Consider the following 27063-nt stretch of genomic DNA (forward strand, 5'->3'; position numbering starts at 1 on the left):
TTTGGCAAGATCCTTTATATATCCTGATTTTTTTTTTTTCTTAGTCTCATAGCAGAAAATCAGCCAGAAAATACTTCAAAGATATTTTGGTCAAGGTCATGGCATAGTAAAAATAAGGAGGAGGGAAAAAAAAAGAGAAAGAACAAGTTCCAATGCACATTTCTCTTATTACTCTTCCTTGAAATAAAGGAAAATTCACTAGCATTAGGTCTCCAGAGACCATGTTACTATGGCTACTAAAGTACAACAGTCAAGGCCTGCAGCCATGCCTTGCTTTGAACAGATTTTCGAGTCACGCAACTTGGGTACTAAATTTCCAGGGTCAGTTGGCTCACAGTTTATCTGGAACAGCTTCACTTAACAGTGGATCACTGGGTTTTTGCATCCTATGTGGGATGGGGCCATTTTCTGATGATCTAAATAAGTAGCTATTTAAAAACTCTGGAAATGATATACTTGTTCATGTCTTATGAATATCAGGAGGAAAATGCAGACAGTTAATTGTGTCTTCTGTCTTAAACTGCATTGTTTAGTGAATCAGTATTTCTTTCCACTGGTGTTTTTAGGACTCATAGTTGCCCTTCTCAAAAACCTCTCTGAATCTCTTAGGTTCTCTTTATAAATTAAAAAAAAAAAATAAAAAAAATAACTCTTAAAGAACCCTGAAATAAAAAACAGCATAAAAGACTATTCAGAAATACCATATCTGGTGACATCAGAATATGGCCTTTGCTCAACAAGTACAGTCTCTCTCAGCCCTCTGGACTCTTATGTATTTCTCTGCTATCTACAAAGCAACTTCAAAAGGAATATTTCTGTGAGTAAGCACTATTTCGTGCAAAGGAGAGTGGCAGAATTGTTTAAGCATTCAGTTTTGATCAAGGGTTTGCGTGTACAGATTAAATTTCAGGCAAAAGAAACAAAACAGAAGACAAATTTCCATCATTTGAGCCAGGGAAGGAGGTACTAGATGAAGTCTACAGACATGGAGTTATATATGAAGCTTTTCGGAGAGAAAGCTTTCAATCTGATCAACTGGTTTTCATAGACAGCAGAAGTGTTTATTTTCAAATACAAAGAAATATGTATATATGATCATTACGCCGTTTTCTCTCCTCTTGTCGCCCCAGATAAAACAAAGTTCATGTTCCTGCCTGTGTCCTTGACTCTGGATATCACTTCAGGGCTCTTTCAGTATGGAAATTCAGCACCTAGTGGTGCCCTACCAAGATCAACATTTTCAATGACCATTCACAATGCCAGACAGATTTGAGCCCTGGCCCTCCCCTTTACTGTCAGAAGGAACAGCTGGGCCATCTGAAAGGCACCAATGATTATGAATCATTCAGCTGGGGAAATTTCTCATTATTCCATTTTTCAATACCCCATCACTTCCACGAAGGAATTAGGGAAAACTTGGAGATGCTTGTTTATATACGTGTCTTCAGGCTAACAAGGGAGCTGGAACACTGTGGCTCATCAAGAGGCAGCATTCAAAACTGGCCTCCTGGAAATCAGTTAGGAAAATGTAAGTCATTGGGCTCCGGTAATTGTGAGCTATAAACTTTCAAGAAAACATAGTAGTTCCCTGGAGGGTGAGATTGCAATGTGTGCACACATGTAAACACATTTTAAACCATGGTGATGTTTTTTATATGCTTGATATGTAATAAGTATTGGACACAACCAAGAACAATTTTGCCTTTGAAGTTGTTTTGAATGCATGATGCAAGATTGCAAATGCAGTTTTTCTTCCATTATACATTACTTCCAAGCTAAGCTTTTGTAACAAAGCTTGCTTAGTCTGTGTCAAGCCTCTCTTTGTTAAGATATACAGGAATTTCTGGTCCCCAATGAACTTGGCGCCTCAAAACCAACTATTCTGTCCAAGATGGGTCTGAGAAACAAGGGCTGAAGCATCAGTTGACTTTGTGTAGAAAGTTGATGTGGTGCATACTAGAAAGAGATGCATCCCCATTAAAACCCATTTTTTCCCCAAGTACTAAGCACTGGAAAAGAGAATACAGACCATGCTTCCAGAGAGAAGCAATACCAATGACTAATAGCTTAAAGACACGTTAGGGATGGTTTTGTTGATGCAAAAGTAAATTTTGGGTGATACTGAACACCTCAGTACAAATTTGTTACATGGCATGCTTGTTTAGAATAAAATATTATCACCAAAAATATCTTCTATTGATGGCAATGTTTGGTGGATTTTTTCAGGTCTAGTTGTAAAAATTTCATTTTTCATTTCTTTGCATTGTCATTTAGGATTTCATATGGGAAGTAAGAATATGAATGCTACCTGAGGTTAATGGATGGTATACAAGTACTGAAGACTACTTAAAATAATATAAAGAAGAATATTTAAATTCTTAATTCTAAAATTGTAGGGGCAAAGCACATTTTATTTATTAATATATAGATATTGGTATGATGTTTGCTAGACAGTTAGTGAGTATGTGGATGAGTAACATGTCATTTACCTTAGCAATTATCATGAAAGAATACTAAATTACAACATAATTATTATATCTATTTCTTTAGCCTCCTCATTAATCATGATGTTGAATTTAAATTGTGCTCTATTAGTAACAGAACCCTCCTGTCAATGCTCTTTCACAAATACTATGCCCTGGACTACACTTGGAAATAGAAACCATCTTTATATTGATTCATGCAGTTTCTCATTTCACTTCCTTAAAAGCAGATGTTGTATTCACAGATGGAAGCAAAGCTGGGGCAATATCATATCTTCAGTGCAAGTTCAGCTCTTCGTCCTTTCTGAATTCTGCAGCTGCTCTGAGCTTTTCAGTCTTCTCTTCAATAATTTCAATATAGAAAATGTGAGCCTGATTAATTCCATTTGAGAAGACTCAAAATGAAGCATTAATTGCTCACTAGTCTGCACTTGTAATAACAAATTTAGTTAGGTAGACTTTGAAATAACAAATGTAGTAAGATTAGGCATTATCTTTCACAGAAATAAGTTACTGAAAAGAGTCTCAAATAATATTTATCCAACATGTTGGACAATTAGACATATGTAAGTACCAAATGTCTGGATTTTTTTTTTCAGTGTTATTTACATGTAAGTGCATCAAGTCCTGAAGAGAGGAAGCCGTCATAATATTCCATCCACAGCTGACATTTATTTGTACTTGCAAACTGTTAATGAGGATGAATGGCAGACATCTCTTTCTGTAAGGAATCAAAACCTAAAAGAGACAATGTTGCAGTCTGTATACTGAAAACAGAATGTTATGTCCTAATTTCAGAGCACTGTTTTTCTGTGTATTTAGCACTATATATCAGATTTTCTAACATGAAACTATTTCAGGGAGTGGGAAGAAGAGCAAAACAATCTGTATTTCACATTCTGTTCAATAATATATGCTAAACCAGCCCTTTAAAACACCGTTTCAGGTCAGCAGAGTTTTCAAGGAGAGTAGCATTCCTGAAAGTGACTCTGGGAACAGTTTTACTTTGCAGGTAATCATCTTATGCATGTTTTGTATCCTCTAAGTATTCTGTATCAAACACACCCTATCCCATTCTGACAGCAGGGGTGAATCCTACTATAAAGGTGTTATGCTGACCCAGAGAGGCAGGCAATGCTTTCTCTAATTGAGATATCAAGTGGATAACAGTGGATCAGCTGGAGAGGGGTAAGGATAGAAAGTTAGACACAGCTCCTCTAACCAGTAGCAATGATTGCAAATCTTATGCTGGATTATAGACCAAATTAATCCTTCCCCAAGTCTTTTCTGCAAGCCCCTGCTTTGGATTGAGCATTTAAGTCTTATTACCTAAAGCAGACAAAAAGTGAAAGTGGAATTATTTGATATTTGTAGTAAAATGTGTAGGGGTTTTTTGGGGGGTTTTTTTGGTGGTTTTTTTTGAAACCTCCAAAACAAAATCACTGCAAATTTGCAAAATTCTCAGGACTGGACACAGTCTAGCCTGGACCTGCTTTCTTGCTCATTACTTCATATTATTGAGAAGATAGCAAAGCTGCAGCTCATGAGATTTTCTGAATTGAGAATGAGGAATATACTGAAAGCGAGTGTCATCTGTGAATACAGTTTAGGCTGTTCATTTATCATTTCACTTCAAACAGTTGAAGACAAATGAAACAATGTAGGATTGCAATTATATAAAGTGTATTTCTGTTTCTTCTGTGTTTTGGGGTGGTTTTTTGCAATACATGACTATGACATCTTCAAAAACGCTTCATGGAAAGCAAATGCAGAAATTGGTATAAAATGAACAGTGTGTTATGAATGCCTTTGTTGCTTGAATGTGAGAAGTCAGTTCTGGTAGCAGACTAGGTCCTGGTGCATCTATTTGATGCCGGGCTCAGACACAGATACCAAAGCTGTTGGCTGGTGGAAATAGTTGTCAAGTATTAGCTCTGAAGCCAGTGAGAGGAAAAAAAACCTAACAGAGTTGAAACAGGAGAATATGTTTTGTTGAGGAGGAAGTTATGTGGCCACTGGACTGTCTCCAAGAGGCACCGAAATAGCCTGAGCAGAAACAGAGGAAGCGGCTGTGAAAAGTGAGCTCGGGTGGAGTTGGCTGTGATGAACAGTCTGGAGACAGCAACAGCGGCCTGAAATTCAGAACTGCATCTGTGCCCAAAGATTATTGATTCTGTACCTTTATACCATGGATGGACAGCTGTTCTGTTCACTGCTACAACTACAATTTCTCAGCTACCCCTCCTCATATGACAGCAAGTTTGCCTGTCTCCTGACAGACAGATGCACAACACTTTCCCTGATGCCAGCAGCCCCCAGAGGATGATAACTGCCTCTCCTCACCACACACCTGCACTGACTGCCCTCTCCTCCTGCTCTGTCACACTGAACATAGGCTGGCTGTCCTGATTTTCCAATCCACTCCCAGCTTGCTCCCTCTAAATTATAATCTGTAATTTTGTGTTGGAGAAGCTAAATGCTAACTCTCATCAGCCCAACATGTCACGAAATCTGAAAAGAAGCACTTACTGGCATTTTCCCTTTTGCAAAAAGGCTATGCACAAGCCTCTACAGAAGTACCTATTTTTCCTTTTCAAATCCCTCCATAAAACTCTTGCAAAAGTCCTGGCAAAAGTCAAGCTTCTCAGACATTATGTGTACTGGCAATTGTGGTTACCATTTTGTTCATTGTTTCCACACAGTTTTGCCCATCAAAATCCATCTTCTATCACTTTTCTCGTAATTAGGCTGAAAATCTGAAGGGAGGGGATAATATGATTTTGTTTTTCTCTGTCCCCTGTCAAGTAGGATGGTGCCACCTCCTATATTTCAGAAACCTCAGCACTGTGGCAGCATCATGATTGTTGCAGTCATAACAGTAGCACTAGGGACTGGACCAGAGAGCAAATGGAATTTAGCGGTCACGGCGTTTCTATCCAGATTTGTTAGAGAAGAAGAAGAAAAAAAAAAAAAAAAGAAAGGAATAAGTGAGAACATTAGTTATTTGTTTAAAGGGCAACAGAAAGGATGTTTTTTGCACAGAGCTGTGGCCATGCCAAATTTCAAGTCTGGATTTTAGAAATACGCCTATTTGAAAAGAAAGGAAAAAAGGGACCAGGGCCTCTGAAATGTTCCTTTGTGTTTTGCCTACGCCTGGCAAGAAAAAAGCGAATGTACGCATGTGATAAAATGGCACTCCTAACACCATTTATGGGTTTTTTTAAATGGATAAACTCTCTGTAAGTCATCCCAAGTGACTGATGTCACTTAATGTCAGCTTAAATCATGTCATCTAAATTACTGGGAGAAGGTTCATGTTTGAAAACAAAGGAAAGCAAAAGCATTGATTGGGTAACTTTAAATGTTGTATTAACCGAAAAAAAAGGACTAAGACTATGAGCTTTTTATGAGAATTTCCTATTTTGATGGTCTGATTTTAAACCAGTAGATTAAGAAAATGAAGCACTGTGTCATCATCTATCAGAATTTACTTTAGAAGGACTGTGTTAGGAGAGTGTCAGCACTACTGGAAGCTGAAAAGGAATTCCAGACCAGAATAAACAAAAAATGTCTCTTTCTACCATTTTTTTGATTCCTGAAGTTTGTATTATGGTCATAGATCCACATAATCTCCATGCATTTTGTTGGACTTGCAATTTGCCTTTTCAAGTTTAAATTAAAAAATAACAGGAAGAAGAAAAATCTCTTGCTCTCAGACTGAAATTCAAGCTGGAGTACCTTTTTTCAAGAGCACAGTTTTATCAAGAACTGATTACATAAATCAGTTTGGAAGGAGGAAGTGGAACTACACTAATAAGTTTAAAAAAATGACAGGAAACCAAGTGGGAAAAGGGTTTCCTATGTTATTTCCTTATGCAGAATGAAGAACAGCACCAATAGGATGTTTTCTAATGTATCATTTTCCAACTCCCTTGGAATGAAACTTGAACTCTAGTTCAAGCTGTTAGTAGAGGCCACTGGGAGATAAGTTTCAGTGCCAAAATGTGCACGTTCACCTCTCCAAACTAAGTCCAAGAAAGATTATTATTTGCATCCATTTCTAAGGTAGCAACATAATGTTAAACAATACGCTTCAAACATACATGAGCCAAATCCTAAGTCATTTGCTTACATTATAAATGTGACTTTTATTGGTTTTCATTAGGAAGACTTGGGGTCTATTTGCTATTAAATCTCGCAAAAAAAGACCTCATTGACTTCAGTGGGAGCTAGCAAGTTAGAGCCAGAATTTCCAAACCTGTGATATGGAATTAAGAAATAATCTATAAAGGACTCGTCTGGGTGACAATGTGCCTGTTCTGTGTGATACAGGACCTACACCTGATTGTGCTGTAACTTTATACAGGCAGCCAATTCCAAGCACATATGCTGCTGGTTCAGAAGCTAAATAACCTGAAGTGCCTCACTAGTTTTGCTACTTACGACTCAAATCAGCAAAATTCGTCTGCATGCTTTGGTGGAACAAAAGCATGCCTACAAAACATGGAAGCTCAGGTTGAAAAACCCAACTTTATATGCTTAAGTAACTAACACAATGAAGCTAGGATTATAAATATCAGTGGAGAATTATAAAGGTTGCACCACCAAACCTAGCTTTCATGGTTTTGAAGACATTAGTAATTTATCTATTTTTAAAGTAAAGGACCATATGACTATGATTTCAAGATAGTTAAGATGCCAGGAACCTCCAAGCCTCTGTCTAAAAATTTAAGTAAGTAGTAAGCCTCTCCAGATCCCTCTGCAGAACCCTCCTGCCTTCAAGCAGGCCAACACTCCCATCCAACTTTGTGTCTTGTGAGGCTGACTAAGGGTGCCCTTGATCCCCTTATCCAGGTCCTTGATAAAGGTATTAAATGGAATGTACAGTATCACTGAGTAAGAAATATCAGGACAGTCTTATGACTAGCATCTTCAATGCAGCCATGAAGAAAAACAGGAGATAAAACCACAGAAATTCTTGAGCACTGAAGCCTTAAGGGTAGAAGACTCATGGAAATCTGACTTGAACTGTACAAAAGCGTGGCTTGGAGCATCCTGAAAAGCAACATGGATCTTCTCGGAAAGAGTCTGAGCAGCCAGTGGGCAAGGAAATGACAAAAAAGCCACAGCTGGCCTTTGTCAATATTCATCGGTGAGAAGGGAGCATGCTAGAACCTTACTCCTCTAGCGTCTGCTTGGGAGCTGCCTGCATTGTCCCTATTTCTTTATTCTAAAATATTATGATATTTTGGTCATAAAACACTATTTTCACACCTGAAAAGAATTAGGTCCAATACATTTGGAGACAGAGATGCCATAAACCCTATGTTTCAGCCTACAAGAGCATAATAGAAGACCAATAGACATAACAAAGGAAAAAAGAAAGTCCATGAAGGCACCTCCTTAGCAGCAAGGGTTGAGAAAGAAAATTTGAACATCAATTATTCTTCCATGACAAGAAGAAAAACTGCAGAAGCAACTGTGAAGTGGTCAATAAAGCCTAAGTGACAATTTTAGCAGGGTGCTGCTTAGTGCACAAATGCTGGTTACTCAAGGAGCAGTGTTGGAGGTGATGATGGGGTGATGCCTGATTACGTGTCATTAGGAAAGTAAGTCCATATAGAGCCTCCCTCTTAACAGCAGGCATTTAATTCTTCCAGTGATCAGTGAATAGTATTACACATGACAGTTACACAGCCATTTGGGATGGGCAATTACCTGCACCATAGTGTAGACTCTGAGTCTGGACTGAAGATTACGAGCACAGCATAGCTGGGGGGAAGAGCAGGAGGTGGCTAACAGCCATGAGATGAATCCTGCAATCAAGGCTATTGCCTAGATACCCACCAGTGATTCATTATTTTTCCAAGTCACCATTTTATTGTGTCTCTCCACCCCATCACCCCATAAACTCTATCGGGATTTGTTGACTGCCAATACAACGTATTTTCCCCTTTTTCTGGTTATGGGTTTGGCCCAGTGTTCCTTAAGTATTCACTAACAGGTTTCAGTAACTCAATGTGGCCCTTTTCTGCCAGAAGGCATGGGGCACAAGGGTTGCAAAACCACCTGTCTTGGAAGATACTAAAAGCTAAAAAAACAATTTTAAAAAGTTAAAAATCTTTACTGCAGTCAAACTGTTGGAATGTGAAGTCTCAAAGGACAGTAAAGATTACGAGAATGGGACATATTAAAAAAAACCCTCTTAATCAAATTAGACTTTGGTTCTTAGAATCTTGTCTGTCTTCCCTTCAAAGGGAAACAAAGATGGCAAGCAAAGCCTCTCTAATCCAGAAGAAATTATCTTAAAGCACCAAAAGAAATTATTTATTTAGATACCTGCTGTGCTCCACTAAAAAGTCTTTGATAAACTGGTATCATTGTTTGTTCTGTTATTGCTGATGAAAGCTATTTGATTATAGCTGTAAAAAATCTCCATAAAATCTTAAATAAAAAACACATGTTGTGGCAGAAGCCTTTAGAAATAAAAAACATTTTAAACATATTTTGAAGACAGCCTAATTCCATTGTTTTCTTTCAAGCTGAAAGGGGAAATACTGCATTGTTCCAAGACTCAAGAGTCCCAGATACACTATTTAACAGTAATTAGGTTCTTGTTATCCCATATTTCTCTCCATACATAAAGCAGAGTGACTATTCCACTAGAGAGAAAAAAAAAAAAGGCAATTATTCTTGATTTTCCTTTAACATTGCACGCAGGAACAGTATTATTCATGTATATTTTGGTGATTCAGATTATTCTGGTTTGTATTCTATAAAGCATCTAGGAGAGTTGCACAGTGCAAGCAGTGCAAGGTGTTCTCATGGCACAGAAAGTGGCTTTCAACAGCTGAAATTATCTTTTGAGAGCAAATAAAGTGGTCAGATTCACAAGTCAATATACAAAGAACAGCAACCACGGTTTGCTTCTTCTTGGAAGGGATCAGAAATGTGAGATTTAGTTAAAAATCCCACAATTCCTAATAACCAACATGGTGAATTTTGTTGATCAACATAAAAACCCACTTTTCTTTGTGTGCCATAACCACTGAATGAGGATCCGAGCCAAACCCAGTCCTCAGAAAACATTCCCGACAAGCCCTAAGGAAAACTCACCCTCTTATTCTAGGTCAGACGTGCCCATAAATGAAGCCTGGCAAGTACCTTCATATTAATGTGCACTTAAGCATCCAGTTAATGATTCACTTTAAGTATGATCCAGGATAAAATATCTCCCCTGTATTCAGGGGGAATGTGACTCCTGCATACCCTGCAGTAAGCAGAGCATATTTAGCAATAGCAGTCTCTTGTAACATGCTCCAAATTGTGTGGCCGTGTTCTCTCCATGTACTCACAGCAATCAGTCTACTGTTTGAGGATGCTTAATGATTAGAACTTGTGGGCATGTAACGTACACACAACAAAACATAGACTAAATATAGGAGATGCTTGTTAAAATTATCTACTCACCATATTTATTATTTATTATACATCCTGTATCCCCTATTCACTGAGAATGGAAATGGCTGCAAAATAACACCTGACAGCCAAACATCTTGTTTTGGTAGAATCAGTAAATAATCAGATGCCTCTGTGTTACTTGCTTTGAAATCTAAAACTAAAATCTTCTGAAATATTAAGAGGAAGGAAAACAGGGTGCCAGTTTCCATTCCATAGAGTTGAGTAACTTATGGTATTGGATCTCATACTAAAATGTGTTTTAATTTAGTACTATTCAGCAATTATTTGCTGGAGGCTACTATTTAATTTACATTTACGTGCATCTCAGGGCTGTCATTAAAACACAATTTTTATACTATGAATATTATCCTATCCAAAACAACTCTACATATGTAATCCTAATCACATAGGAATTTCCAAGGACCTCAGTGTATAAAAGGCATTATTACATCATGTATTTGAAATAGAGATGTATCTGGGATGGACCGCTGGGCTCTAGCTGGTTCAGTAGTTCACAGCAGTATTAATTCTTCCTTAAAATTAATGGATCCAGTTCTCAGTAACAGCATGGCCCCTTTATGCTGCTCTGCCAATATAAAGTCAGCCTAAAGGAGATAAAAATACACAGAAGGGATAACATTTGCTGACACTTTTGGTGTGTGTGCAGAATACAGAGTTGAGGAAGTAGGATAAACTAAAATATCCTAGAATATTCTCAGCTCAGATCAGAAACCAGGAAAGCTCATGTTGACATCCTCAAAATATGGGCCAAGTAAAATAAACCTAAAGGAGAAAGAGACCTGTGACCTGGCCTGCTGGAGTTCACTGGTAAATTCAAGAATGCAAGCAAGGGTGCAAGGTTCAATTGCCTAAATGGACATTGACTGTGACTGTCACGACTGCCAGTCTTGCTCTTGCAAGAAGCATTCACTAGCAGGGTTCTTGAAAGACTCCCCCCAAGACTGACTCTTCAAAGCTGCCACAAATCATCAGCCCAAATGCATCATCAAACTGAATAAATTACAGCCATGAATAAAACAAGCATTTTTTCACTCACTTCTAGTAGAAGTCCACCTTCTTGTACAGCAGTCTTGTTAGATATATTGTCTTCTTTTATCGTTTGGCCAACTTGCTTCTTAAAGTGCTTTTCTTGAATGGCTGTTGGAAAGAGTTATCATCAGTTTAGAAATCATAATGATTAGCGTCACAACTAAAATTCTTGTTTAGGCATTTAACATGCATTGAATTTAATTGGCGGTTACTGTCCTTGTGGTCTGGATCTCGGTTACTGACAACTTTCTTTTCTTTTCTTTTTTTTTCTCCTTGTGCTTGAGATAGATATATATTTTGCAGTCCAGATGTTTTTTATATGAAATATCTATCACATTTTTTATTGAACATATTTTTTCCATTAGTCTACTCTACATAAAACAACAACCAAAACCCACAGGAAAGAAACAAAAGAAAGTTAGCAAGTTGTTTTGTTTATAAAAATATGTATTAAGACAATACAGAGAAATGTCTATATAGCTCAGAAGAAAAGGGAGTGAATTAGTTTCTTATTTCCAACACTGACCTCCTTGACATCAGATTATTTTTGGTCTCACTTTACCCTGTTCATTTCTACAAGTTTTAGCCTGACTATAAGATTGAGGGGAATGTTCTTAAACTGTTTCATTTTTACACAGAGTTTTAAAGTTTGTTTTTAGCACGTCATTTGCTCCATGAAATTAATGAATAATTCTCATTATAGATTAAAATTCCATATATTTTCCCTAACAATAGGGAAAAAATATTAAGCTTTCATAGGAAAAGCATTGTGAGTGCTCACTCAGCTGGTGAGTGGTCTTCCTTTACAACGTTTGATCTCGAATATTTTTGAATGCTCAAATTCTTCCTATGAATATATCCCACAGAAAAATAGCTGAAATGTGATCCCATTTCTGGGAATAATGAAAGAATTTCTGAGAAGGCTGGCATCACTTGATTATTGGGCTTCAGCATCATCTAGGGAGTACAGCAGGAACCTGTCTTTCTCACTTGGTCAGTAAAAATTAAGTCATCCTTCAGTCCAGAAAAGGTCATACAAATATCCTGGTAGCAAACAGAGATCCAGTTTTCTGGTTTTTCTCCTTTTCATTGAGAGAATGAGAGAAGAGAGCATCCCAGTGACATTATCTGGGATGTTTGATACACATTTTCCCTTCCAGGCAGAGGGGAGTGGGAACAGACACAGCCAGAGATGGTTAATAAAACAAAAAACACCAATCAAAAAAAAACCCCAAACCCACACCAAAAAAAAAAAAAAAAAAAAAAAAAGAGCCCCAACAAAAACCCAACCAATCAAAAATAAAACCTCCCCTCAAAAAAAGGGTTTAGATGTCAGGAATAGTTTGTACCAAGCCAGAATAAGAAGAGGAGAAAAACAGCAAGCCTCTAAAGCTCCTGAGCCCATGCAAGAGCTCCTTATCAATTTAACAGCCCAGTAAGGGACATCAGCATTTGACAATAAATGATGGCAACTCAGAACCACACTAACTCAATATCTGTGATGGTTTTTAGCTTACATTGTAAATATTTGCTGAAAGTGATAATGTTAGTCATTGCCCCAAATCAATTATCTCGAATGTGTAATTAGAAGTAATAAATCTCTCCCCTGGGCATGGGAAAACACATCAGGAAAATCCCAAACTGCTTTAAACAGGTCCCTATCCATATTTTCCAGCCAAAACAATTTTGGGATTTCAGACTTGTAAGCTAGGCTGCTGTGAATAGAATATACAAATTGTTAAACCTGTATTTTCATTTTGGTGTACCTTTTAATGGTTGCTTTTAAGAAATGGTTGATTTTTTTCCCCCCAATACGCTAGACCTTCTGCTAGGCCCCTCCATAGGAACAGACATAGAATCATAGGCTCATTTAGGTTGAAAAAGTCCTTTAAGATCATCAAGTCCAACCACTAACCCAGTACTGCCAAGTCTGCCACTAAACCATGTCCCTAAGTGCCACATCCACATGTCTTTTAAATACCTTGTGACAACAATTTTTAAAAGCCTCATCCCTATTCCAATGGCCTCTTCCAGAGTTTTTCTCCTCAGAAAAGATGTTTTTGCAATTACTGACATGGTGGTTTGCAGTCTTTGCTCAGGTTGAAGGACAGACAGGGAGGCGTGAGAGGAAACGAAGGTTTATTTCTTTGATGCGCTCTTTTGGTGGTGTGAAAATTCCATCTGTTCGAACTTCATCATTAGTGGAAACTATTATTTTACCCAACTGAGTGGGCCAGAGCTCCCTGCCTGCTTGTTAGCCTTCAGGCTCCTACAAACACAGCAGCAGAAGCACAAGAGATGTTTGTTCTGCAGCTCGTCTGGCTACTATAAATTCCATCTCCAAATGGAAAGTATTTTAATGTTATTTTGCCAGTTACCCATATGTTGGGCCACACACGTCCGTTTCGTAGCCTGCCCTTCTCACTGGCCTGACTGCAAGGAGACCCACTGCACCATCAAAGAAAGACAAATAATACCATTGCTGCAAGAAGAGAATGTTCCTCGGAGGTGGGAATGTTTGCTCCTTGCACCCGAGGCAGCAGAGCTGCCACACACTGCTCACTCTCCTTCTGCCTCCACACACTGGAAATACTTGATTAATCCACCCATGGCTGGGCTGATACTGCAGTGACACCTCAGGAGAGAGGTGCTGGTGGATAGCCTCTCACCTGGAGAGAGCAGAGTAAGACAGGCAGAAAATCACACAGATCCTGAAAGAAATGTGGAGGAGGAGGAAGAAGAAAAGCAAGACACAACTGGCAGATGAGGGAAACTTACAAGATGTTATCTGACTAGGCAGGAAAACAGGGAGAAGAAAACAGAACAGTCTAACAATACTCCTGTCACCACCAAGAATCATGAGAGAGAACAGGACAGCAAGTATTGGTTCTGATGGGTGGCTTGATAGAAAAGACTGATGCCAAGACAGCTGGATCAAGCTTAGACCTCTCATAACATGGTGTCCCTCTGGAGCAACAGTGAAGCCTATGATGATGAAAACAAATGAGAGTTTGAAGAATGCAGGAATACTGTCTCTGGTAGGCAGGGAGGAGCAAATTGCAGAAAGCTGAAAAATAAAAACCAGCAAAGGATGACTCAGTGACCTGAGGGGGAAACGGGCTGCTGGAGTTCCCGTGTATCAAGAATGGAGCAAGAGAAAAGCTGATACTGCACGCAGTCTGATGAATGCTGCTTGGTTGTAAAAAAAAAAAAAAAAAAAAAAAAAAAAAAAGAGTTTTAGCTTTATGGAGCTTTGGACTACTTTCTGTCGGAGAGGCAACCCTTTTGATGGTCAGCACAGAGTGCTTATCTACCAGGTTGAAAATCAGCAAATTGAAGACATGGAAAGTGGTAACACCAAACACCAGAAACTGTTTTCTGTGCACAATGTATCGAGCCTGCACTTCCAGAACATGAAATAAAACAGAAGATGGAGCTGTTCTGCCAAAGAAGATGAATGAGCATATTGATACCATAGAATGATAAATACCAGAGATACATGTACTGGAGCTGACAGTTTTGCAAGGTCATGCGATCTAGTGTGCATGGTGCAATCCCATGCAACCATAAAAGCCAACAAGTCTGGAAATGCTGGGTCCTACAAAGAGCAACACTGTGGAAATATACAGGGAAAGGGGACTAGGAAGAAGAGGGAGAAAAAGAAATTAAATAAAATGGCCAATGCAATTTCCTGGAAGACAGGTCAAAGATTTGAGGATATTGTTTCAATTTCTAATCTGAAAGCAGTGAAAGGAGTGGAAATCAAAAAAATAATGTTGAGTTAGAATTGACAATTAATGGAGGAAAAAAAATCCACAGAGCAGACTGTAAGATTGGCTGAATGAGTATGGGATGGTCTCAGACAGTGCTGTTGAGCCTTTCACAGCTTCACTCTCTCTGCTCAGAACAGTGTAAAAACTCGAGACCTCTTTTAAGCCTCCGGTTCTGATACAAGCATTGCTATCTGCATTTGCAAGCACTTTGGCTTGAAAACCAAACCTGGAATATTGTGAAGAAGAGAAAAGCTGCCTAATACAGTCTATAGAAGCATTATGAACTAGCCATTCCCTTTCCCCCAGAAATAACAGAACGTTTATTCATTGCAGGATACTCTTTAGTTCAAAGGGATGGAGATTCCAGGAGTCTCATAAAACCATACTTTTTAAACCCATGGGATTACATTCTTCAGAATGTTTCCGTACCTCATCCTGCAAAAGCACAACCTTCATTCTTCAGAAAATAATTAGCAAAATTAGCTGCTAAGTCAGGCTGTGTAACAGACTAACGTGGGGGAAAACTGTACCCCAGCTACCCCAGGTGCCTGCACCAAGCAACAGCACAGGCAAGAAATGAGCAGTGAAGGGATGTTGCTTCTGAACTGAAGACCTTGCCTGGATTTGTTTGGGGTGCAGGAAGGAGACCATGCAGTCTTCTTCAGTTTCAATCCCTCCTACAAGGACTACTGGTTCTCTCCAGTGATGCCCAGGGAATAAATTGTTTCTTAAAACAGGTGGATGAAAATACTCGAATCCAGACTGCAGGTTCAGAGATACTGCTTTAAGCATGCAAATCTTTGGTATTTGGTAACTGTTACTCAAAAGGAAGTGAGAACAGGGTCTCTCTTCCTGGATCTTCTAGCTGCAGGAAGAATCAGCTCTGCGTGTTACTCTGAATACTAAGAAAACAAAACAAATTGACTCGGAAACACTCAGTATGAGCAATTCTGCTTTAACAAACCTAGAGCCATGAACTGAAATGGTCTGTTTCCTCTGGCTGTGTTACAGAGAACACCGAGTGACAATTAGGATGGGGTCATTAGATGAACGCTGAAATTAAAAAATATACAGCATGAGGAGCAGTTGTTATACATTGCCAAACAACGTGGAAGGGACGTTTGCACTCTGAAAGGTCCCAACACACAGGTTGTACAAATGCTGTGGGAGAGAAATCAGCACCAAAATGCATAAAAGCTGAATATGGTGCTTGGTCCTGTTTGGAGGCTACCAGAATGCCAGATGAAATTACACTAGCAGTAACGCAGAGTTTTTCTTCCCAACTTAGCGGTTTTTTCAGTCTGCTTCTTCTTAAGAGATGCTTTGAAATCTGACTTCCCTTTGAAGTTTCTCGAGTACAGCATGACATTTATTTAAGGTACAAACCGAACCCTTTTGCTTTCCAGATCCCATCCGCTCTTCCTTGCAGAACCCACCGCTCCCCTTTCCCAGGGAGCCTCACCCCTTTCCCCGGTGCGAGAGGAGCATCAAAGAGGTGCCAGGGCCGGGCTGCCTCCTCTCTCTCCGCGGGGCTGGAGGGGCCAGAGCCCCCAGCGCGTCCGGAGGAGCCCTTTGGAAGGCGGGCTTTGGAGGGGGAGGAGAGGTCCCCGCTGCGGAGGAGGCAGAGTGCTGAGTAACCCCGGCCCCGCTGTCACGCAAGGCTCGCCGCCTGTCAATCTCCCGGCGGCTCTGACAGCGCCCTGGCCGCCGTTCAAGCCCTTGCGTGCGAGCAGGCGAGCCGCATTGCCCTATGAAGTATTTCATAATAACAACAGCTGTTAAATATTGATGACTCCTGGCAAGCGCTGAATGCTTTTCGAGAAGGTTAAGCCTTCGTGTAATGGAACCTAATTCCTCATTATAGACTGTATCAGATATCTGGAAGTTGCCTAAAAAAAAAGCAAAGGAGCTTAGAGTGAAGGATCAGAGGAATAACTCTCGTGCAGCGGGGAGAAGGGAGAGAGCTCGCTGTGTGAAGGGTGAGGAGTGTTTGCCCCAAGTCAAATCCCTCTGCAAACAGTAAAATATTCCGCTGGAGCGATCCTCAATACGGTCGGTTTCACTGTATTCCACTGGAGGGGTTTGTGTTTTTAGAAATTACTGCAGAGCAGATGAACTTTCTGAAACACTGATCCAGCTGCCAGTGCTGTCTGAGCGTGTGTATAAGTACACATGGAAATTATTTCTACAGAAATACAGAGAAAAGAGGGGAAAAGCTCGCATTCCTATAGTTTTTCTACAAATATCAGCTCTGAGAGATCCTGCTCATTAGAAAATTTAGTGGTGATCTGACAATGTATTCAGGATGAAATCTCAGACAAGGTTTCCAGTAGACAAAAAAGGGAGGACAAGCCTCTTGCCCTGGAGAAGTCCTGGTGTGCTTTCCTCCAGTTCCCAGAAAAAATCCACTATCTTCTTCACTCTGCCCTCTAAAACCCATCAGTCTTATTTTTTCCCTCTTGACTTAACACTCAAGCAAGGCTGTGTTTGGAACAGAATCAGTTTGAGGTTAGAATTCATGATCGACAGAGTCCTTGGTATGGAGCTGGTGTGGTGACAGGGCAGTACTGAGTAGTCCAGCAAAAAGGCAGCATCAGAATCCAGGTGCAGGTGAAAGAAGAAACACAAACCGAGGACTTCTAACAGAGGTCACTGAGTCAGGATATTTTTTTTCCTTGCATGTGAAAAAGAGGTCTGTGTGCCTTTGGGAAATAGAGTTTACATGAAGCAAGCTGAGAAGCTGAAAAGAATTGCCTGCAAATGTTCGGTTGTGCCGCAGTGCAAAGAGTTCTGTGAAGGTTTAGGAAAGTGGTTCACTTGTGGGGAACCCAGGTCTGTTAACTGAGTCAGGATAGGGAATCACAAAAACTTAAGGAGGTGTAGGTTGGAAGGGACCTTTGAAGGTCATCTGGTCTATCTCACCCTGATCAGAACAGAGCTGACTTCACTTAGGGAGGTTCCTCAGTTTTTGAGTATTCCCAGTAATGGACATTTCTCATTCCCTCCAGGAAAACTTTCATTATTTAATTACAAACAGGATTAATTTTAGAAGATAATAAGTTGCTTAATATTTTAGGTAAATGAGAATTAGGGTAAATTCACAATGGACACTTCCTGTTTCCACAATTCTTGGTTTGTAAATGTGTAGAATAATTTAAGAAATGCTGAGAATGATGAAGTGGTTTTTATAAAAAGTGTATGTCTATGAAGAACATGCAAAGTAAGTTATTAACTCTTCTGGTTTTTGCTGGTTTATTCTATCGGTATCTCATAAGAAATCACACTTGTATGTTGAGTTTAAATGTGGTCTGGAACAATAATATCTCCCCTGTCCCATAATTTCTGAGGGATCAAAGATCCAAAGAAAAGCTCCACGTGAAACAAATTGTGTGCTAGCTATATAAACAACAGACTCAATAGAACTTGACTAGAAAACATATTTCTTCTCTGTAGCTTACTGTTGCAACCTTTCTCTCTTCATATGACTCAACAGATGATCTCCCCAACAGACAGCCCCACATTGTGCCTTGGCAAAGGAGATATTTTAGAGATCTGTTTGCATCACTGTGAGTAAATATTTGAGCTATCAGTTGGTCTGGAAGACTATATTGGTTACAAGACTCCTGAAGACATGCAGTCCTCTGAAATTGTCCTAAGATAAAAGACTTATTCCAAGTAACAGTCTTCCTGTTTGTCTTCACAATTCTATTTTATTTTCTACTACATTAAATATGATGATTTGATCATGGAAACATATTGATTTATAGGTTCAGTCCTGGGGCCTAATTTTATCTGTGTACTATTCCATTCTTTAATTAAGTGGTAATATGTTAGCTTGTCTGAGTATTTGCTTGCACGCCCTTCTGAATAAACACATAAAAGGTAAGTAAAAATGGGTTATTCTCTCAAACTACAAAATGGATTGCAAGCCTGAGTTATCAGAAACCTTGAGTAAGAAATCTGCAGACTACTTATTCCAGTTTCAAATCAATACCTACATCACTCGCAAAAAATTAAAATTATTCTAACATTTCTTTCTTGCACCTTTAAGTTTTTAAATTACATATCTATTAATCAGAATCATGATATCCAGCATAAGTTTAGAGTGGAAAAAAATAATTTCAGAGAACTATTCTGTATTTAGAAAGTCTGCTTTACATTGGATAGTTCCAGAGTTAAGGACCCTAGAATGTGCAATAAATGTAGCTTTATTTTTTCATTTGTGACTTCACCAAACTGATCCACAATTAGCCTTAAGTGTATTGCAGTGTTCTGACCTGTTACATCCTGATTGCTTGAGTGGGATCTCAGCAAATCCCACTGATCATGATATACCTACATACTCAGAGGAACAGCACATCAGGACACATTGGTTCCAGGATTTATTGAACACATGGCCTATCAAAAAGACTTGAAGAGTTTCCCCATTCTTAAAAAAATCCTTCATAATGGCTTCTTGTCTGCATAGTTGTTCATCTTTTCCCTTGCCCAGATATATTTTAAGAAATGGGTTCTCTATATCCTCTGAATTCCCGGTATTTTCTCTCTCTAGGGCCCAAGAAAGTTGTCCTCTTTGATATGGCTCAAACTTTTTCATTGTCATTAGGCCATTTTTTCAGGATTGATTCTCCCGATGAAAATAACACATCAATGGACACTGATATCCACAGCAGAGGCAGCTGCCCTTGGAGGAGAGGCTAAGATGGCTGTGACTTTTTACTGAGAAGGACGAGGGGAGATACAGCAGAGGTTTACAAAACTATAAGGGCACTGGATAAACTGAATGCAGAACTGCTGTTTGCCCAACCCTGCAATATGAAGACCGTGAAGTGCCCTGTAATACCAGCACAAGTATGCTTTAAAGTAGATAAAAGACAGCAATTTTGAAGACGGGAATGCCAGACTAGATGGACCACTGGTGTGACACAGTAGTGCATCTCTTATGTTGTTATATTCTCACTGCAATGCCATGGCTTTGTCCACAAAATTTGTTGCAGACAGAAAATAAACAACAGATGCACAACAGCAGCATCTGTGACGTGAAACAAAGTATATCACAGAAGTGACAATAAGAAAAATCAGAACCTTATGAGAAAGCCTGTATGTGACTAAATTTAAGCATATGATGAAAGAACAGCTTGTGACTAATCATTGCATCCAAAAATAACAAAAAACATTCTTTTGTGATAAACAGCCTATTGAAATAAACTTGAGTCTGAAATATTTTTCAGAAACATAAGCAATGAGACCAAAATCCATTTTTACTGAAAAGACCACTAAGAGGAAAGCTCTGTATGTTCATAAGTAAGCAACTGAAGTCTACTGGAATCTTTCCCGCTTTTGGAAAGGTGATTGTAAAAACTGCAGCTTACAGCAGAAATGCAATGAAGTCTTGATAACAGGTTTACTTTGAGAATATCTGAACATTTTTAGTCTCTATTGGCTACAGAAGACGTGCATGGTTTTACCTTCTCCACATTTAGTAATCAGTCACTGAACTCAATTAAAGAATCACTGACAGACAAACTTAAATCAAAGATCAAGCATGAAAATAAATGCAACTATAAATAAATAAATAAAATGCAACTATAAATAAATAAATGCATAAGAAAGCATCTCTCCTTCTTCTTGATAAAAGAAACCTGACAATTACAAACTTATGTGAGATTTACATGACCTTTGCTAGCCTTTTTGGATTTGATAACCTCTTTTCCAGGAGTATGATTCAAACAGACTATCTCCTAAGCTTCCACTCCTCAATTTCTTGTGCCTTTATAATTTTCATTGCACCATTCTGCATGGAAAGACACAGACTAAATTCACACCTGCTGGTTCCAAGAGGAATTTAAGTCAGTATCTCTTAGAAGAGAGTTGAAAGAGCATGTGTCAGTAGACCAGTATATCATCCAAGAGGCTGTTTAAAAATAGCCAATGCACACGATCTGGAGAGGATAAAGGAAACCTCTAAGATGAAATAAACACTGCACCTAAAATATTCAGACTGAGACCTTAGTGCACAAGAAGTGCATGTGTTACCCAGAAAACCAAATCTGGATCCAACAGTTTTAGAGTCAGGAATATCATAAGAACAATTCTTTAATATCTGGTTTATATAGTAGCCTTACTGTGTCCAATATTAAAGGTAAAGACACGTTTGTTTTCCAGTGTACTTTAAAGAAGCAAAGACACTTGACAGAGGAAATACAGGATCTCCACCTTTAAATCAGCTGGATATCACAGCACACTGCTGCACAACAACAGAAAAACACACACACCCCCCAGAATATGGTGCTCTCTTTCTAAGGCAGAGCTGCTCTGCTTGGCCTTTCCTGTGGAGGCTGCCACGATGACACTGACTGCATGAAGCCTTGAGAAATTAAATCACCTAAAGTGCTGTGGGGAAAATATGCCTGAGAGGAGGTCCTCAAGCTTTGGATTTTCTACTTCAGGAAGTAACAACACATGCTGAGACAAGATACGGGTGAGTGAAACATCAGGGACATTATCTAAAAGTTTTAAAAAATATTATTTCAGAATCAATTTCCAGGGTGATTTTAAAACATTGAGCTGTATCCCAGAACCTTTTGGAATGATGAAGAAAACTAGTAGCATGACAATCTTACCTAAAAGCTCAAAATTAAGAACTATCTGACAACAGAACTCAGAAACTGAACTGCCAGATGCCAAAACTGATAATGTTACAGTCCCTGAATCTCTTAAATGTGTTTTTATCCACATTAATATTTTAACGTATGAATTTAAAAACTAGTCCTGCAAAGCTACCCAAACAGTTGGATGTCATTCCCAACTGGAATCCCTCGTAAGACAGAAGGCCTGTAGAGAAGACACTATGATTTGTCCAAAAATAAATTCCTCTGCAGAACAGGAACCTTCTGCAGAAGTAGAAAATGCATGCAACACAATGTATTCAATTTCTACAATAACCTTTATTTTTCACTTCCTCACAAAGGTTTTGCTTTGGCTTTCCTGACAGCCATGTTCCCTACTCAGAAAAAGATCCCAAGCAGATGCCAAAGACCCAAAACAGACCAGTAGTGGGCTTGCATTTTCTCTCCTGTTCAGGTACCAGAGAAATTAAGTTTCTTGAAAGTGTCATGGTCCCTAGGTTAACTGCCAGAATTAGGACCTTCAAATTTTCTAAGTGTAATAAAAAAAAAAAAAAATCTGTTTTTATAAAAGGCAGGAAAGGTAATATTTACATGCTCCAAGACTGTAAAATTTCTCCCTGCCTTGATTTGCTTTCCAATTTTTAAAACCAGAGAATACTTAGATATAGTGATAAAATTACAACGCAGGCAGAGTTCTTATCAGACTTGTCCCATTTGAAGATAAGGAAAACCAATGTTTTGTATTTCAGAAACAAAGTCCTAGCTAATAAAATATAACCTTTTCTCCACTTTCAACTCTTCTGTATGTGTCATTGACTTGAACAGGCAAGTCTGACTCCTACGAAGGTTCCTGCTGCCTTGACTCATAACAAGCTACCAAAGAAATAATGAGTATTCCTTATGGGATAAGGACAAGGATCTTGTATCTCATTCTTGAAACATAGGGTTATGGCTTCAACTTTCTAGGCAGTAATAGCCAATTGCAGCTTTCACGGAGTGGTCAGGGCCAGGTGGATAGTGTGTATAAGGAGAACTATGAAACATAAATTATTTCTAGTACTTCTTATTCTGTCTCATGTCTCTGGATGAAAAACAGTGATTTCTTATCTACCAATTCATTAGATCTGTTTTATGCTCATCACATCACATAAACATTAGCTTCTATTGTGTTTTCACCAGTTACAATATGATCTCCATTGGATATTCACTGTGGCTTACTGTCAGTCAGTCCAATAACCACTGAAACAAGACTTACTAGCTCTACGCTAAGGAAAACAGGTTTAAGGCAGAAAGTGAAAACTACAAATCACAAAAAGCAAAGATGATCTTACACGATTTTTAAAATGTGAAATTTAACCGGAGGCAATGTATACTCTGGAGCACACTTTGTTTTAAGCCCAAGAATTTTTCACAGGAATCATTACGCTGCATCCAAAAGAGGAACGCTTTTTCTCCTGCCGGGGCAGATTTGCAGGGAGGAGGCTCATTTCTGCATTGCTGGTCTGGCAGGCAGCAGAGCTCTATTCCTCTGATCAAGAGATCACTTTCATAACCACTTTTCTGAGGTCACAAATGAGTCTGCTGCAGTCACGCAACCCCTCGCCTACCAGAGCTTACTACAACAATACAGGTTCACGGAAGCTTTTTAAAGAGGCAGCTCATCCTCTCAACCCTCACAGATATAAGGCACATGCATATTATCTTATGGGATTCCCCCAAATATGTCATTTTATTTCAGTTTGATCAGGGAAGAAACATATAGCTTCAAGTTTTATCTGAATGGAAAGATGTTGCCTGAGTAGAATGAAATAAAAACTGAAGCTAAATAGCTCTGCAATTCTTTTAAATGATTATGCGCCTTTTGCAAATATTTAGTTAGCCTGTTCCTTTTTATTGTCTTATACATCTGTGTTCGCTGGACAGGTGCTACTGTGAATTAGGCTAATTAAGATATTTAAAAGTCATGGTAAGCAGTCAAACAAACATTAGATTCAGTAAACAACAAATATGATTGCCCTGAATTAAATGTTGCCCTGCTGCACTGCTAGAAGCACAATGATACGGAAATAGTAAACCAGGAAACGGGTTTATGAATTGATTCTGAAGGAATACTATGAAAGTACAACAAGTTCTAGTTAGAGCTCGTTCCTAGGTCAGAAAAGTCTACTTTATTTTATCCAAGTATCCCAAAAAATGACCAATATAGTGATCTGTTATGCAGACATGCATGGACATGCAGGTGTTAGCTGGAATGACTTTGGGTGATAAGAGGCAGTAGGGAATTTAAAGAAAAAAATTAAAATATAAAAAAATAAAAATATTTTTCCTCTTACGATAAGTCAACTCTACCCAATGAGGGGAGGCTTGGCCTATTTTCACAAGCAGTTAACGCTATGAAAGCAACCGTTGTTGTTTCATCATTAATTATTTGCACTAATTACCTGAAATAAAGTTTTCAAAAGCTAATTATTTTGAAGCCTACAATTAAAAAAAAATTATGGTAGCTATATTGCTCACTGATATTTTGTGAGGATTAATGTGCAGATTTCATTTAATGGCAGCACAAACAGGCTTGCCCAAACCAGCTCTATAATCCAGCTTAAATAAAGTAACAATAGGAATGAGGGCACAGCACTAAGCCTGTTGAGGACTCACAGTGTGGGATGCAGTTTGAACACTGTCCTGCAAGTTCATTGCTATTATTAGACACACTAAACAGGTGAAAGCTTGTTGAGGTGTGCCCATACATGCCACAGACAGTTTCAGGGATTCTGGAGATGCACCCACAGGCTGTTAAGTACGTTTGGCTTCATTCAAAATGAGGGGTTTTTACACTTTAGGTTTGACCTTGATGTGTCTCTTCACCCAGCAGTAGGAGAGGTCCTCTCCCATCTGCACTGCAGTTTCCCATTGGCAAAAAAGATGACATCCCAGCTTTGAGATGAAATTAATGACACCCCAAAATTTGCCTTATCTCTACTCCAGGTCTGGCCCATATTTATGGAGAAGGTTGGAAACTGGACAGAGAATTGTGACTTTACTGCTGGTGGATCTCACTGTCAGAGCTCAGTGCTCCCACGTTGCAGATGCAGGCTTAACCTCAGGTGCCAAGCATCACTGCAGCTTCTCAGCTCAATCAAAATATTGGTGGAGGTGATGAGACAGAAATACCAGTCTATAAAGGGAGGGTATTGACAGCCTCCAGAGTGACCTCAAGGGTAACAGTACTAGTGCAGACAAAGCTGCAGGCATTTTTGTGAAGATAAGTCACACTTTCAAAGAGTTCTGAGTCTTCCAAAGGTGTTACCTTTAGTCTTATGTTACTGATTTGTGCCCATTCACTTATCACTGCAACAACTTCCCATGGAAATGAAAAACATATAGGATCAACTCTTGCCTAAACAGACTTTGCCCCTGTTTATGAATTTTGACTAAAACACAAGAAGTTTATTTAGAGAAAAACAGCACTGGATACTAATGTAAGTATTCAATTAACATGGCAATTTTTCCTTTCTAGCTATGGAAAGAGATATGTGAGAGTGCTGTTGGGCTACCTTTCCTATACAAACAAATTACACTCTTCTTCTGGAGGCAGTTGGCAAAGAAATAATTTCTAACTGCAGGAATGAGTTTATGTATGGCAATTTGAGGGTAAACAGCTGCTAGAATACTGCTGGTCAGCTCTGTTCTTCATGCCAGTCTGGCCACGGAGCTGGTACCAAAGAAGTCTTGCCTTTCTGAGAGTTTTTTTATAACCCCTATTACATGAAAGCAAAATATCTTTAATATTTTTTCAAGATTATGCCCTCTCCTACTCAAAGACAGTGTGGTCAATTGCTCCATTTTCTAAGGAGATGCAAGCAGGCAGCTAATACATGTGTCTGAGTCCCACTGGGTCTGCAATTCTAGAGGGAGAATTAGTCAGTAATTTAGTATCGTGAAATCAGGAAAAACAATGACTTCTCATATGCCAATTTCCAAATAATAACTGCAAGCTTTCCTCACTCCCTCCACAGCTTTTAGTATCTTGCACCTGATAGTTGAAAGATCTGTACATCACCTATGTATATAAGAGAACGTCCATTCAGTAATTTGGATTAGCTGCAAATCTGCCTATACATACATTTATTTTAGTCCTTTTGTGGAGTTTATTTAATCTGAAAATTATCCAGAGAAATTTAATAGAGTTCACTGATACCTCAACTAATAATCCAAAATCAAACCATTTCAGATTACTGTACCATAAATCATTTTTTAATGAATAAATTGACTTTAAATAGCTACTAAGAGATATTCTTTCATTAGAAATAGGTTTAAATACTGTGACAAATTACAGTCATTAGATTCAAACCTAAGGCTTTCTGAATAACTCGGTTATAAAAATTACAGCAAGCATTACTCACAAAATCCCTTCTACCCTCACCCTCTTCCTTCTGCCCCAACATACTGTAAATACTTGAAAATGGTCAGATTTTGTCTGGAAGAGGAGGGAAAGAGTGTTTTGCTACTGCAATGTAAATCATGGTGTAGCTTGGTCAGAACCACTGAATGATGCCTGGAAATATGCTCGTACTAGGCAGACTGAGAAGGACAGCAAATAGTGCAGCTGTAGAAATTAGTTCAAAACTAATTGTTTAGTTGTTTAGTCACTGTCTGTGACTGAGCCTTCTAGATGTGGTGGTTCATATAGCCTGTCCCAGCACAGCATAGCCTTTGCTTGATGTGGAGAAGGAGAGAAGGAGCTGGAGTACCTAATGATTGCGCTCCAGCCGTGGCAACAGAGCCGGGAGTTGATGGATTCAAGGCAGGATGGGGCAGGCTGGGAATGGGGCAGCTGGAACATTCTTCTGCCTGATGTATTTTCCATTGGCCAGATGTTCCCCAGTTGCCATGAGCTGGGGGAGGCTGCATGCGCCAGTCCCGGAGGGTGTTCTGACCCCTGGGAAGCACTAAAGAGGCCCAGGCCTGCCCAGCTTTGAGGAGGCACAAAGGTATTTTGAAGCTCTGATCCTTTCTTCTCCCACCGGGTCCCAGTGCCAAGTTCGGCTGTGGCGCGGGAACTCAGCGGTGGCGCAAGATTCGTTTTGTACATTAACCCGATGAGCCACAGAACCATCTGAGACCAACATGCAGTTAATTGCTGTGAGAACAAAACTTTGAATTTCCTGACCTATTCAAAGTTTGAATTTCCCATTCACTCCACACTCCCGTACTAACAGATGGTATACAGGGTGTAGCTTCAAAACTTCCTGCATCAGACATATGCAAAGAGAACAAGAGGAGATGAATTGCACACCCCTGGAAACCTGCTCTTTATTTGCAGAACGGTGAAATTCTAAATAAATCAATTAATGTGCCCAAGCAGCCCCCATCTTCCATGTAGATAGTGCCAGCTGAAACTCTTCTGCCCAAGCTATCCCTGCCATGGGGAGCTGGAAAAGCACTGGTTACAGGAGCTGACTCATCAGCTGACTAGCCCACAACCTCAGCCACAAAGGACCAAAAATGCTGGTGGTGGCATGAAGCGTGTGGGTGGGAGCAAGGAACAAGCAATCATCTGGCAGCCTAATGCAGAAGGGAGGGTTGACAACAAGCCATTATTTATTCCCCCCCTCCTGCCCTAAGGCTCATCCCTCTGCTTCAGTGATTCTCATCATCTTGACGCTG

The 27063-nt window shown here is 39.3% G+C and overlaps 1 protein-coding gene across 1 annotated transcript in view; it reads right to left on the reverse strand.

Annotated features, from left to right (window-relative positions):
* Positions 1-27063, reverse strand: part of AHRR (aryl hydrocarbon receptor repressor) — a gene marked incomplete at its 3' end in the record, with an annotated part of 81712 nt that overhangs the window by 15440 nt on the left and 39209 nt on the right. The window contains exon 4 of the mRNA XM_083870424.1: positions 11002-11102. Within this exon, the coding sequence (XP_083726550.1) occupies positions 11002-11102 (101 nt within the window). The remainder of the gene's footprint in view (positions 1-11001; positions 11103-27063) is intronic.

The sequence above is a fragment of the Zosterops lateralis genome, assembly GCF_965231275.1.
Source record: "Zosterops lateralis genome assembly, chromosome: 1".
Classification (NCBI taxonomy): Eukaryota; Metazoa; Chordata; class Aves; order Passeriformes; family Zosteropidae; genus Zosterops; species Zosterops lateralis.